Below are 16,028 nucleotides of genomic sequence, written 5' to 3'. Positions count from 1 at the left end.
CAGGCTGTAGAAAAAAAAAAAAAAAGTATTCTTTTCTCTTATTTCCCCCATCTCTCCTCCATTTTCTGAGATTTCCCAGTGTCCAGAAGATAATTTTAAAGACTAGACTACACAGGGCACATGCCAGTGTTCCATCTGTGGCAGTTCAGCAGCACACTGACCTCCCCCAAGGAGGGGTCTCGGGTGTGACCTGCAAGATGCCCACAAAGGGGGTGAGCAGACAGGACAGCTGTCCTAGGAAAGAGTTTACACACTGGTCTGAGGTTGAGTAAGGAATTCCCATGCTAGAAGCCCTGCAGAATGCAGTCCTTTCATACCTATCCATGCCTTTTGGAGGGGGTAAATGAGAGGGCAAGAGCAAAATATAAAACAATTAAAAATATACATAGCATAAGCTTTATTTTCCTTACAACATTGCTAGCACTAAAGAATTTTATATGGTGTTCCCCGTCCTTCAAATCAGAAGTTGTGTACACCACTAGTGTATTTGTATTCAAAACTTGTCCATGCCAGGAAGTAATTCCAGCCTAATTTCAACTAGTTCTTTCAAACAGGATGGGATGAAAAAATTTAATCACTCTCAGAAGCAGCATAAAAGAAAAATTCAAATGTATTTCTCAAATAAGAACCTCTGTGGAAAATGAGCTGAATGAAGGCAGAGAAGCAAGGAATAAGATCGAGGCAACAGCGAAGACTTGATGGGGGTTGTTCTTGTAGAAGAGCTTTCCTGGGGGAGGAAAAGAGAAAGCTGTCCAGAGCAGGCTTTCCTTTCTTTTTAAAGAGACTTTTGCTACATCCTTCATCTAATTAGGCTTCCAAGTCCAGCAAACAATTTTGTGACTCAGTTTAGAGGACTAAGTGTTCTCAGTTCACTTTCAGTACCTCATCAGAAACATATGCTCTGCCTACAGAGTGTTTGATATTGTGAAGGACAGTGCCTGCAAGAACTACTGATAGAAAACTGAAAAAAGGACACAATAAGTAGTGAGCCAATAAACAACGGTATCTTCTGGTCTTTTATTTGCAGTCGTGACAAGCACTTTTTTTTCCCCTCTGCCAGATTTTCAAGCTCTATTAAAAGCTCAGAATATACCTGTCTCAATAAGAAAGTTTTATTCTATCCACTATTCTTGTTTGCAGCTTTAAGAAATTCATCAACAAACATCTTGCATAACAGGAGGCTAAGGGAACTGCTACTAGCAACACGTTTTCCTGAACACTTTACCAGCACACTTGAACCAGAAACAACTCAGTTTTCCTGTTATTTATTCCCACCCTTACTCTGCTCTTTCTTTTGAGTCAGCAAAACAGTTGCCTTGCTACATAGCCAACACAATATGCAAACTAATCCGAGCTGAAACTTAACTAGGAAACAGGGTTGCAGGAAAGTAGTTTGAGTTTCAGTCAGTTCTGACTGCAGCTCCCAGTGCAGCTCTTCTCAGTATGCTATCTCTTCCCTTCTGCTTGGGCAAGCAAGATAGGACTCCTTCCAGCAGCAGCACCAGCAAGTATCAGCGAAGCCATGGCTTAACTCCTAATATTTAAGCCACTGTTATCACCTTTCTCCTCAACCATCACAGATCCACTTCTTAGAACATACTTTTCTTACCCTCCTATTTCATAGAATCATAGAATCAGCAATGTTGGAAAAGACCTACAAGATCATCCAGTCCAACCATCCACCTACCACCAATATAACCCCACTAAACCATGTCTCTCAACACAACATCTAAACGTTCCTTGAATACCTCCAGGGTCGGTGACTCCACCACCTCCCTGGGCAGCCCATTCCAGCACCTGACCACTCTTTCAGAAGAAAGTATTTGCTACTTATGAGGTAAATATCTTGGTCAAATTATGGGGGCATCAAGCAATCACTTTTTAGCTAGTCACTACAGTTCCTTTGTCACCACAGAGTTCACTGGCAAATCAGGAGGAGGCTGGAATAGCCTGGGGTTTTACCTCAAGGATTTTCCTAAGTTTGGGTATGAAAGCCTTCAAGCTTGCAAGTATTTCGGTGCTTTCTAATGTGGATTATTCCTGTCATTATCTAGCCAGAAAGCACGCACATTCAGACAGTTACCAGATGCTCTAGCAACACTGGAATGGCGAAGGGGAAAAGTCCATCTCAAGACATGGGTTATGAAGCAAGAGTGAGAGCGAAGGTTTGAGCTAACGGGTGACGAAAAATAAAGAAAAAACAAGAAAAGGCTCGTCCCTCCAGCTCAGGGTGGGCATTATGGACAGGATCCTAACACTACCAAAGCACTACCAGAATAAATGCAGACATTATCAGCCTGTTAGAATGCTTAAATTTGTTCACTTTTTTTCCTAAATTCCCTTAAGGTATAAGAATACTTCCTGGAATCTTTTAAATAGATAGCTCCTGGAGGTTTTGTTGTTGGTTTTGTTTCTTTAAAGAAGACAGATATTTTAACAGGGCTCCTGCACTTTCCAAATCAAAAAACGAATGAACCATGTTATCATGGTACCAAGAGACATGAGTTCAAGTGGCTTTAACATGGGAGAACTCTGGAGCCAAGAAGCACCTGCAGCACTACAGTGCCACTTGGAAGACTGAGCAGGACATTTGTACTGAACAAGAAGACCTGAAGCACTTTCTGCTCAAATGGAATCACTGGTTGTCATCAATTCTGGTGAGGAACAAAAGAAAATTTGAAACAAGTTATCACCCCCCTACCTCTGCCCAGACAAAGAAGGAAACCAAGCCACAACCTATCTTCACTTCAGGTACACTCTTCCCCTAATCACTTGTGGGTGCAAAGCAACCAATGTGCTGCAACTGCACAGCCACTGACTGGGTAACGGTCAGTGCAGGATCTGCGAGGGGTATGGGGAAAAGCACAGGGGAATTCCAACACTATCACACCATCTGCTGTGGTCTTTTCAATAGACAAAGATTGTACTCTGAGAACTAAGAGTAACTTACTTTTAATATAGGAACATACAAAGACAGCAAGGAAAACAACAGACTTCAGCTTCAAAATTGAGAAAAAAATAGATTACAAGTGTATATGAAATGCTTCCTTCCCATTTTTATTTCATTTGGTACCATATTACTGTCAGCCCTCTGGATAGCAAACGTCACTTTGTTCATTTCTACATATTTATGACTCAGTTCTTCCTCAGTTCCTTGATCATAGCTCATTCTCACAAATTTTTTTTTCAAGTGTTTCAAAATCACTTGTATTCTAAAGACTGAAGAACAACATGGGACATTAAGGCCAAATAAAGCCAGCAAGCTTACATCAGAGCAGGGAGCACCCAGGCACCGCTGCAGCTCTCCATCTCACACCAGTTCCCTGTCCTTCACTGATCTGCTTCACACACACAAAGACTACCTCCTTTCAGCAAACTTTCTAGTGCCTAAGAGATGTCTGCTTCACACTAAAAATGAATTTAACCAAAGTCTCACTATCTGAACTAGAACTCCAAGACCAGACCAAGAAGACCGTTCTTCACAAAATACTGCAAGCTGCATGAAAATGTGATGAAAGAATCAAGAGAGGTATATAACTGGGGGCAAAAATAGATGCATTTTTTTGTATCCATTTGCACAGTTTTATACGACAGCAATCCACATTTCTGCCTGTGCCATCTAAGAAAACACCTTTACAGAAAATCCTCTCCACAACAGCACGGTGAGATCCGTAACTGTGGGGCCAATAATCCCTCACAATTAAGCAATTAATTGTGCAATTAATTGAGCAATTAATTTGTCTTTATCGTCCAGATAAGAGAAAGTGAAAGAATCGGGGAAGCCCGCCGGCGTTCGGGTGGGGAACCCGAGCACGGCCGGAGAACACCGCCGCTGCCCTCGGGGCGGAGCCGGCTTCCAGTCAGGAAGGACTCGGCCCCGGCGGCCCCCGGCAGCCTCGCCGCCACGGCCCCGCTCCCCGCCCGTACTCACACCGGCCATCCCTCGGCGCGCAGCAGTGACACAAGCAGCACGGAGCGGCGGGGCTGGCGAAGCGCCCGACCCAACAGCGCCGCCTCCGGCGGGGCGGGGAAACGACCCCGCGTGCCGCGGCCCTGGCCCCGCTGCCCGCATGACGGGAACAGCGGCCGCCGGTTGGCTGCCCGCCGGTTGGCTGCCCGCAGGGGGCCGCCCCGCCCCGCGGGGAATGGCGGTTGCTGTTGTGAGGCGCGGTGCGGGCGGGGTTGCAGCGGGGGCTTGTCCCGCGCCGGCTTCTATAGCCGGCACATTGGAAAAGGTTCTTGAAAATGAGCGCTGAACGCAGTACAGTGGCCCATGAGGTGTTACTTTCAGTGCTGAATTTATTTAAGAGGGCTGAAGATGTTTCTTACTGGTCTTTCTTACAGATTTTTATTTACTCCCTCAAATATTACTAGGTGAAGTAATAATTTAGTTGTTTGTGGTTTCTTAAGGAATGTGAAAAGGTTCTGTAAGAAAAAAAAAACAAAAACCCAGAACATTGCCAAACACTTTTTAGCAGGAAATTGAAGTAAACTGACTGAGAAAGCACAGGCGCCTGAGGTTGGATGGGATCCATTCAGGCTTGCTTAATCTAATGCTTTAGATTGAGCAAATGTCACATAAATCAGTCTTATAAGCTCCTTCTCCTTCTGTGATATTAAAGATTTTAATATGTTTATACAATGACAGCCTTTAAGACAATTCCCTTGCTGTACTCTGAAAACATTCTAAACCTTTATTCGGTACAAATAGCAAATAGCTCTGTTGTATTTCTACACTGTCACGATACACCTCTGTGGTACAAACCACGTGTGAGAAAATCCCTTTCTGAGGTCTAGGTTTCTGTCCAGGGCAAAAAATAAGGGATTATGGAGTCTCACGGACATGCTCATGTCTAGGACAATGCTGAGAACCACCCTCGCTCCACCATCCATTGTCAAAAACAGAGAATTACCAACATCCAGCTTGTGCAGTGGATTCAAACATAAGTATCATTTTTGTTACTCATAAAGAGGTTCAATGCTGCTGCTCTAATTTCAAAATGAGATGGCATACAAACATACAACAGGCTTCCAGACACCTCATTCTGCCTGACTGAAAAAGGACCAAATCCCAGTTTAAAAAAAGAAAAAAGAACTAAGTGTGTGACTATCAGTCTGGAACCAATTAAAATACCAGCTAATGAAGAGAAGTTTCATGCTGACTTTTCAAGATGGTAAGACAAGAAAATAGTAACAGGAAGATTAGAACCTAATCTCTGGTACTCATACTGATATCTTACTCTATCTTGATTGTATAGCCCATAGAACAAGCAGATGCTGTGCAAGATTTGGTTGATATTAGCAGTCATACCATTGTACTTTGTTGTTCTGAGAAGTAAAAAAAGCAAGAGCAAAAGTGAAACTTGCCTGCAGCTGGAGGGTATGGCGGAGAATGGTGTCCTCTAAAGCGTGAATCCACTTCTCTCTCTCATCAGCATCTCGAGCTGAAAAAAGCAGTCAAAAGATATTGTTAAGTTACATGGAGTCTCATGTACTAAAAGCCATAAGCAAACAGATCTGACGTTCTCACTAAATATGGAAGTAAAACTATAATATTTATCTTAAGTTATCAAGGACATAATTCCACAGTTTTCTTAATATCCTGTTTATTTTTCCGTGGTTACAGCTCCATAACATTACTGTGTTCATCTGCGTTACTGGAGAGATGTTTTAAGTCATCATGCAGGCAAAAAAACATTTATGCTTTGTAGAAATTTTCTTCTCCATACCATTAATATTCTCAGTTCCTGCTCTAATTAAGAATTTATTATTCCTTTACTCGTGAATTTGTTTGTTTACAATTGATTATTTTAATTCATGCTACTTTTTCTAATATTCTTTTAAGGGTAATAAAAATTGAGGCTGATTTAGATGCAACAATGTTCAGGTATGTAAATGTTTGACACCATCACAGTGCCCTGTAGTGAGACTTTGCGTGCACAATACTCACATAAGCAACATTTTTGTCAGGGTTGTATTTCCCTTTGCATATACCTAATTTGGGTTTGTCAATCAAAAGAAAACCACCAGAAAGATATGGTAAAAAGAAAGACTTAGCACCATGGGAGCAGAGATGATAAAACGACCGTGTTGCTGTGTCACTAACACTAGGAGTGTATTTCTTCAGCTTCATCATTACTTACAATGGAGAAAGCATGACTTGCTATATAAACAAACCTATTTTAATCTGAGCCCGTTTTAAATATGTGTGTGTTTTTCTGCTCAACAGACAGAGAGAATAATTTAAATACAATAATATTACATAAGAGTAATTCTGCTTTATTTCCATTTCAGTGATTATTTGTCCCATGTCCATCGTTAGGGACATACATGGGAAGAAAGTTTGCACAGACACTTCCTCAATTAATTAAATCATTTTTACATTTTCTTAGTTACAAGAAGCCGTTCAACCAGTACTAAGTTATCCATTAAAATTTTGTTTCAGCATGAACTTAGTAACTGAGCCCTGATGAACAAAGAATAAAACTGGAGTATATCTATACAGACATGTGTAAATCCAGATATGACATCTTCACTTTGCCGGTCTGAAAGAGCTCCTTGCTGCGCTGGAAGAGTGTTTAAAAAACAGAGGAGCAGAGTAAGCAGACACTAGGTGCATTAAAAGAAAAAAAGAAAGAAAGAAAAATCCAAAGGCCTTACATAGACAGTAGATAAACTGGCCCCTATACAGATTTAGAATAGTTCCTGACAATTGTTTCTCATTCCTCATTCAAGTGGAAAGTACTTAGAAGAAACAGGAAGTCTGCTAAAAGCAAGGAAAGCTGAAGTGAGCGAGCACCTATTATAAACCCGAGCACTAAGATTCCTATCTGACTTATTTGTTATGAAGGTTAGAAAAAAATCTCCCAGTTATTATATCGAAATGTACTTTCCAGACTCAAAAGGTCATTTTCAGTCTCCCCATTCTCACTCTTCTGCTTCCATTGCTTTTATTCCTCACAATTCTGCAGCCCAAACCCACTCATGCTCAAAACCAATACAGATCTTCCAAATATCTAAAATAAAAATTCCTCTGAAAAAAAATATTTATTACTTTCTCACCAATCAATTCCTTTAAAGCATATTTCATTGGGTGGTGGAAAGGGTGAGGGAAGGAAAAAATCAGAAATCCACAGAAGAATCCATCTCCTGCCTTTGGCAGGGGGTAACTGTAGGATTCCTTCTACTTAAGCATACGTGCACACAAACATCCTGTTCTTTTCATAGCATAGCTTACACTTCAACACTAATTTCAGGATCAGGTACATTTTCTTCCAACATTAATTTGAATTGTTATTTGCTTCTTTGGCTCTCTGCAGCAAGAACAGACCCCTTTGCCTACTTTGTGCTAACTTTCCAAATGTGTGTTCTGTGTGGCAGTGGTTGGCGTATTTCAGTGTATGTAAGGATTCTCGGGCTTGCTTTCTCTGTTGTTGTTTGTGTTTTTTACATAATCACCTCCCGGTCCTAAAGAACATCTCATTAGACAACTGTGGCACAAGTCATTGGACCAGACTGGTGCGTAATTCACAAACTACGTGATACAAAAATCCTGTGTTCAAGCTTTTTTGCCTGAGACTATTTAAACTAAAAAAGGAACAATTAAGCTGCGGACCAGTGAATTAATCTTTGTGTTGCAGCAGACTTCCTATGACCTTCCAGACTGCCAGCAAAAGGAGGTCACTGTATTAGTTAAAGGCTAATCTCAATACACAGTGGCCCGTTAATAAAGGTTATCACATTTAAACTTGTGTATCAAGTGCTGTACTCACAGAACAGAGAAGGCTTATAGCAACAGGGAAGACGCAGAAACCAACTATTCAGTCCAGCTCAAAACCTGATCTCTTTCTCATGCTCATGAACAAACAAAACTTTTGGAGGTTCTATTCCTTTAATAGCCCATCTTACAGCTGTTTTTGCCAGGGTTCAGCAGAAGGAAAAAAAACAAGCTATCTTTTTTTCTCATATACAAGAAATGACTACGCTACAGCATAGCGTGATCAATCTAAATGCACAAATCTCATCAGCCTTGCTACTAAGACAATGTCTCAGACATATAAACACAGGAATATTGCCACGGGAAGACAGCTTACTGCACATAAACAGACAGTACTGAAACCTTTGTCAGCATTCTCTGACCAGGACCTTAATTTCAGACCATCTCTCACCACTAACGGATCCTTCCAGCTCTCTATACACTCTTTTAAAAAAATCATGGAGAAAACAGTAGGTTACATATTTTAGTAAAGCAAGCTGCAAGGGAAGTTACATTAAATCTAATCAAAATGGCTGCTGTGAGATTAGGTGCAAGTAAAAGCTCCCTAATGGTAAAAGCAATTTAGAACTGAACAGCTGCCAAAAGATCACTGATGAAAAAAAATCAATGGGAACATTCAAAAAAGAGATTAGCTAACATACTCAGAAACAATTTATGGGAAAAATCTGCACACAATGGTCAGAGATCATTATCCATCTATCTGTAGGAAAAGCTGGCTATCCATTGCATTTTACCTTTAAAAAGGGTAACTCTGGAAAAAAATATGATAAAAATAAAAATACTGCAATATCTTTTCAGTTAAAAAGATTGTGATGCACACTGTGTAGTACTTGCTCTGCACCAGTAAATGCTGGAGGCTTTCTTCAGCTGATAGGAGACTCACCCTGCTCCTCAGTCCCCATCCCTTAGCGCAAGTACGCTGAAGTCAGCCTGACCTTTGTCATGCTTCGACCAGGCCCCATTTTAAAGTTAGCACCACTCCCCTCTGCTCCAGTTCTTAAGGGAAATTCTACTCCAGAATTTCTTTCTGCCAATATATTTGGGATAAGGCAATTAGTATCAGGATCAGGGAATGTCACCAGTACCTGTGCGTTTCTAAATGTGGAAGGACAATGTCTGGTCCCTCCTCACAACAGCTCTGACAAAGGGATGGAGGGTAGGGAACAAGGGAGAGACACGAGTTACTTTCCCTAAGCTGATTCTAGCTAGACTGACTGTAAGAAAACCAAACAAGGAACACAACATCTACACGAGAACTCTTTGGCATTTAAAAACCATAGAGGTGTTCGGCTGCTGATAGGTGATTGAAGCGCTTTTACACTAACTGGAAACAGCAACGAAATAGAGGAGCCCACATCACTATATGAATATTTGCTGTGGCCTTAGCCCGATGGGTTAATGCAGTAGCTACCTTGTTAGCCACACGTAAATGGTAGTGGGGCATCTGCTACCCACCGAAATATGCATACTATCTGCAATCTAGAGAACAAAACCAGTCCCTGTGTTGTCCCCTATTTTAAATGCAAGCATCATTACTTCAGTTTTTACTGTAATTTGCCAGTAAACATTTGCAAATGGAAGCAGCTAAATCCACAGAGCTATACATCAACTGCTGTATGCAAGACGCAGGAATCACTGACAGGTGAAACACTGCAAATTTACTGTGATTGTGCCAGTTAAGCTCCTGTTACATTTTTCTATTAGAACTAGAATTTAGGAGAGAAATTACAATTTGTTCCCTTACGCTTAACCTTTTAATCCTTTGAGTCTGCAGCACATCCTTCAAAAGTTACCTGCATAATTCATTGCGACATCTCAGGCATGTCACAGACAACCACTGGGTCCTTAAAGCAATCACAGCCCTATTTATGACCTGTAAGAAAGGCATGCTTAACCGGTATGCAAGTGCACTGCAGTGAGATTTACAATGACAATAATATTTGTACAAACTGTATTTCTTGCCATTCCACTAACAGCACTAAAGATGAGAATTACAGCTTCTGCTGAGGGCCTGCTATCATTCAGAAAAAGGATGCTTCACAAGGCCCAAAATATGCTCTTATCTCTGAATCTCCCAAACTGCCAAGCCGGATATGACAGGGATTAAAAAAAATTTTTTTAATCTATACTATGAGGAATAGGAGGCAGATGAAACGCAGCCACATGAAATGCTCTCGGCCTTTATTATGATTTTCCCAAATATAGAATAAATGTTGTAATTCAGAGTTCCTGTATTTGTTTTGTTGTGAAGAGGATATATATTTAAATAATGCACACCAAATGTTAAAGTACTATGTAACACATCACTTTTTCTGGCCTAAGCTTGGTAGCATCTAAAGATTAGATATAAGCAAGTTTGACAACTCTCCACAGTACGCGCTTCCCAGCAGCATTTCTAGGTCATGCACAGAAGTACTAGGAACACAGAAACTACAAAACACCACCTCAGAATTAGCAAGCTGGTGCTTTTTTTTTTTCCTGTGTGTGTCTACATGGGCATCGGGATGAAAGGAAAGCCTCAAGATTTAGTTATAAAAACACAAGGTTACTTATAAATACACCATACTGTCTCCGAGTGAAATGCATACTTTATTTTCATTCACTGTGACCTACTTACAGGCAGAACTCAGTGAAAAAAAAAAAGTCTATTACACCCACAGAGTCAATAGAGTCAATTATGCAGTCTTTATTCAGACAAAACTTCCAACGATTTTTACACAAAACTCCTGTATTTTCTCACCCCAGGTCAGAAGTAATGCAGTATCCTTACACACAAACGTCCAGATGACAGACATGAGATTCTTCCTATACTGAGATCAATAGGATTGATCCACCAATATCAATAGAGAGATTTTATCAGCAGTGCCCAGTAACGTGGAAAAGTCACATTTCATAGCCAATGTCAAAGGGCTGTTCTGTGATTAACTAAGTGGCTTTTTAAAGACATTGAGAGCCTTTGAAACCACAGAAAGACATGAGACAAAGCAGGGTTCCATACAAGCATACCAAAATACCATCACTGCATCGCTTACGTGTATCCTTCTAACACACAGTTCCTACACCTATCAGTAGGTTGAACACAATCTCAGTGCCTCATCCCCTCTGTATAATTGTGGAGCTGTCACAATCATCCTTTCCCCTTCTCCTAATCCTCTTGATGCCATTCTCCATCCATCCATAGAAACCAACCCTCCTTTTGTTCTTCCTCCACCCACTGAAGACACCAGTGCAGTTACTATAGATAAGCAAAGTCTAATCTTGTTCAAAGAAAAAGCATCAAATGGTCTCCTGTGCAGAACGTATTAGGAAGCTTTATCCGTGATCTTAAGAAACCAGTTAAAGTGCTGCTTCACTGTTACCTCATTACAACCTCCCCATTGCTTCATTGTCATCTGGAATCAAATGTATGGGTTGCTTTTTGAGTGAGCTCTATAATCAGTGCATAAACACAGCCTCAGGCAGAAACTTTTGTGACAAAGGCAATCTATGAGCAGGAAGCTATTGGTTCTCTCTGGGAATTCACAATCTGTAATGTAGCAATCAAGCATTTTTCAATGTGAGACAATCTACAAGTACCCATGTTTTCACTAGGAAGTGTCCATTCCAAGTGTCAAACTTGGAATTTCTTGTTAAAACAGAAGAAAATGTTGAACTTCTCAGTATCTGCCTATCCTTACAGTGAGACCTTTCCTGACTATTTCTCCCCCCTTCCTCACACAGCTCCTTTTCAAAACAGCTGCCACGTACCATACCTTGAATTCAGATAATAGATTCTGACTGGTTCCAAAAGTAACAACCAATAAATACATTGTTTCTTCTACAGGAAGGAGAAAAGACAACAACAGCCACACATACAGATACTGTTTCAGGGTATTATTTTCTTTGCTACTGCCAATTTTAACAAACATTTCAAAATTTTCTACTTCAGCCTTCAGGAAATGAAAAAACAACAGATGTGTACATGTGAGCATGAGAACTGAGTGCAGGCAGCTCCATCGAAGATGGCAAACTTACTGTACAGTAAGAAAATGATTTCAGCAGTAGATAATTGTAATACAAGATGCTGAGGGTGCAAGAAGGAATGGCAGGAAACAGTAAAAGCAGAGCCAGGCACCATTCCCTGCACTTTGGTCACAAGTTCTGACTTCCCAAAATGTTACTGAAGAATTTTGTAAGAAAAAAACCAACAGACAGACCGAATAGAGAGGATGTCAGAAAAATCATACTGCAAAAGCTAGACCTAGTTCTGCTTCCCAGGGGAATTTTTACAGTTTTTCCAAACAGAGGAGGACTATTTCAGCCTCAGAACTCTGTGTAGCACAGACCTTGCCAGTTTCAGAAAGCAAATCTATTCTATCATGAGAAGGGAGAAGGACAGATAGCACAGCTCTGCAGAAAATGTATGAAGAGACAAGTCTGGAAATTTTGCTGTTACATAGCTGCTCTTCCTCTTAACTATAATAGCATTGTTGAGCATAGAATAGAGAGGGATTCGCTGTTTCAGCATCACCAGAACCCCAAAAAGCCCTGAAAAATGTTAGGTTAGGATAAGTGATGCAGTCCCAACAGATAGAAAAATCACTGAGGAAACCAGCACACAAGAAGATTTTATACCAAAATCACTTGGCAGGCATTTTTCTATATCAGATAAAATTAAAAAAGCTCTCCAGATTTTTCAGAGGAAGGCTGCAATTCACAAACTGTCATTTAAATGGGGTAATGTGATGGACTGAACTGCCTTCTTACACCACAGGGGCAAGCTTCTGTCCTCCATTTGGTGGACAATGGTAAAGATTTACAAGAAGCTATAAATACTGAACATTTCCCCAAGTAGTAGTGAAACACAGATCTAAAGCCACTATATTTAATTTTGACAGCTTAACATAAATACGGTCTCAAATTCTGATACAAAATCAGCAACTAAGGCCTTTGTGGGCCCCAGGATATCCTTGGTAAATGCTGCACCTCACATTAAGAAAAATTCCCTGCATTTATAGCACTACCTTTCGCTGTGCATATACTCCCTCTTTTTTCAGCTGGGATGGTATGCATTATGCATCACAAAATAAACTAGAAACTGGGTCAGGATGGGGAAGAAGGAAAAAAAAAAAACAAAACTACCTTTACCAGCTGACAGGACTCACATAATGGAAGAAACAGCTGCACAGCAATGTTCCTGCTTCCTCTCTCAGATTACTTTTGCGGCAGGAATAGGAAAGGAGAGACAAAAGCTAAAGCAAAATCATCTCAGATCAATGCACTGGACCACCTCCAATCTTTCAGTTCTTTATTAAACACACAAAACAGTGGAGAGAAGACTTGTTTGCCTTCCAAGGAAGCATGCTGCAAAAATAAGAGCAGAGTTTTCAGGTAGGACTTTAGAAATCTGAATTCTTGTTTCTGAACACAATGCATGCTTATTGAAGTAATTCAATACAAATAAAAGCTGTGATTGTTTTTGGGTTAGATAGCAATTTGAACATCAAGAAAGCAAGAACACTTGCCAAACTATCCTGAACTCCTGAATTCAAGTCATGAGCACCCTGTGAGCAGAAAGAGCAGCTAAGCGATATGAAGGACAGAAGAACTTACTTTCCAGATTGGAAGAGCTTATAACTTGGTGATGATACGAAGATACTAAATGGGAAAAAAAAAAACTCACAATGTTTTGAAGGTTCTGAAATGTTTAGAACAGGGATATGTATTACAGCATGAAAAAATATAGTATCAAGAAAGAGCTTCCTGCCAGGAAGGTGCATTAAACTAACAGTATTATCCCAAACGTCTTCAGCTACTCGAACAGATCATCACATCTGAAATGAACAAACCCATGAGAGAATGAATGCCTTGAGATCTACCTCATTTGGAAGCCTTAGAATAAAGCCACAGAAGTGTATATATATGATGATCAAACAAGGACCAATCAGGAGATTAAATACATTACTTTTAAATATATTTTTAAATTTCTGTAGACGTTCTGCCCCTCCTTTAGAACCCCACAGAGTAAACAAGTACCAATACTGCAATATGTAATAACAAAGGGAACGAATCTGTGTGGCAGTGCCAAAATTGTGTTGACAGTAAAATCAAAACACGCTGTTTGTTTTATTGCCCACATGTATTCAGTTCTATTCCTTCCTTTAAAATCAGGTATTAAGTGTATGGATGCCATTTGATATTTTTGCAGTCATCATTCAAAGCCTGCACTTTCTTCCTAATAAAAAACTTCTCAACTTTTACTAATTTTCAACATAAAGATGGCTGCTAAAAAGCCTGGTTGCAAACAGAACAGGGGGAGATTGTCTCAAGCAGCGACAAAATGCAAACTACATGCTGGAAAGATTGAACTTCCCAAGATCCAGTCAGAGGCAAATCTTAATGGGAGATGCGGGAGGTTTAGTGCTTCAGAAATTCAGTTTCACACATGTGGAAACAACATCCCTGTGACAACCTGACAACTTATTTGGCCTTCATCTCATCACGGAGAGCACTGGAGTGTTAGACAGATGTGCAATTTTAAGCAACTGAAATTAAGAAATACAAAATCCAGTAAGAAATTTTTCCTTTGTTTCCTTCAAATTCTATCACTGCCCGTCAGCAAAATTTCCCTGAGGCACAAGAAGATCCAAATCTTCGCCCATCGGTACTGAGAAACTGTTCCCCTGCAGATGGGACTCTAACTTACATACAGGTCAGCAGATGGTTGAAATCTTGACATTTTTAAAGTTCTGACATTTTCCCAACTAGGCCCCAGGTTGTTTGGACCTCTGCCTGACTTTGGGAGTGAAAGAGATAAGAAGGAAGATGCTGTATGTTTTGAAAGTTGCTGTTTCTTTAGTGCTCCTCTCTTGCACAAGAGTTCTCTTACAAAGGGGGGATACACTTGCAGCTGTGACTATCTTGCAGAACAAAAGTTCCATCTGAATCATGAATAAAAATCTTAGAAAGAAATTCTTAGGAATACTGCATGTAGTCTGGGAATCTGTTCTACATCCTATGTAGTCCCAGAATACACACTGTAGTATTTCCATAATTATCCATTCACTATTTGTAACTGACAGTGATCTGTAATTCATCTAAACTAAAGCCTATATAATACTGAGTGAATTTAATATAATGAACAAACTTTGTATGAGGCATACAGCACGCATTTACACTGACCATAAGAACCACAGATATAGTTCCACAGAAGATGTTATACACCAAAATATCTCAGCACTAATATCTTACCTATATTTTTACATTTTCACTTTACAGACATATATTGTGATACTGTCCTAGCATCATTACAATTTGCCGGATGGCAGGGATGTTACTTTAATAATATGCTAACAGAAAATACTGTACAAGACCTTAGTTTTATATTAAAAAAACATACATACGATTGCTGACTTGATATAAAATGCACACAAATCAAGATTAAAAGCTTGTGGTGTTATGTGACAAAACTGGTCTTCAAAAATTAGCAGTATGATCTACAGCAGTATTTGGTATACAACACTGTATATATACATATACAATGCTGTATACCAAATACTACCAATCTTCTAAGACATTTAGCTACTCAATAGAGAATACAGTACATACAATATAATTGCAAGTCAGAGACATATTACAAAAGGTTTATCTTAGTAACTAAAGATGAGAGATTTCTAGATTTACCGCTATCAAGTTCTCAAATATTCAGCAGTATTTAACTTCATAGTACTGAAAGACTGCCAGAGTACTGCATTCCATTACTGCATTAGCAATTACCTTGCATTTTATCAGTTATCCTTGGGAATAGTAGACTTAAATACTACTGTTAGCTCAGCATTATGAAGGTATGTTTATGAGGCTTAATGCAGTGAAAAGCCAGAGTACAGCAGCAGCATTTAGGAAGAATTGTAGCACAAGGAATACAGATGCCAGCGACAACATGGTGTACAATAAATATTTAACATCAGAAATATTCACACAAACACAATAGGATTAATGATAATTTCCATTTCCAAATCACTGATTTAAAAAACATGTACAGTACAAAATACGCTACAGAACTGTTCCAGCTTATAAAAATTAACAACTGCTTACATGCTAATGTGCCTTTTGGATATTTAGTTTCCAGCTCTATGCAAAATAATTTAATTCTTCAGCTAATTCATATTAGAGGAAAAGCAAAGGGACTAACAAACATTAGCTGAAAATTATTTTAACCAAACTTCCCTAGGATTTTAACATTAGGAAAAGAGAAGTTATCCAGACAATATTA

The 16,028-nt window shown here is 39.7% G+C and overlaps 1 protein-coding gene across 7 annotated transcripts in view; it reads right to left on the bottom strand.

The window, feature by feature from the left end:
• OSBPL9 (oxysterol binding protein like 9) overlaps positions 1-16,028 on the bottom strand; it is a 55,344-nt gene that overhangs the window by 25,788 nt on the left and 13,528 nt on the right. For 5 of the 7 annotated variants that reach the window (XM_021404353.1, XM_021404355.1, XM_021404356.1 and 2 more), the window contains one exon: positions 5,368-5,444. In XM_021404353.1, the coding sequence (XP_021260028.1) occupies positions 5,368-5,444 (77 nt within the window). Of the gene's footprint in view, positions 1-3,931; positions 4,092-5,367; positions 5,445-16,028 lie in introns of those variants that run through there. The other 2 variants (XM_021404358.1, XM_021404359.1) reach the window with 1 other exon arrangement.

The sequence above is a fragment of the Numida meleagris genome, chromosome 7, assembly GCF_002078875.1.
Source record: "Numida meleagris isolate 19003 breed g44 Domestic line chromosome 7, NumMel1.0, whole genome shotgun sequence".
Taxonomy (NCBI): domain Eukaryota; kingdom Metazoa; phylum Chordata; class Aves; order Galliformes; family Numididae; genus Numida; species Numida meleagris.
The sequence above is the reverse complement of the archived record's forward strand: the minus strand, read 5'-3'. Positions and strand labels throughout refer to the sequence as shown.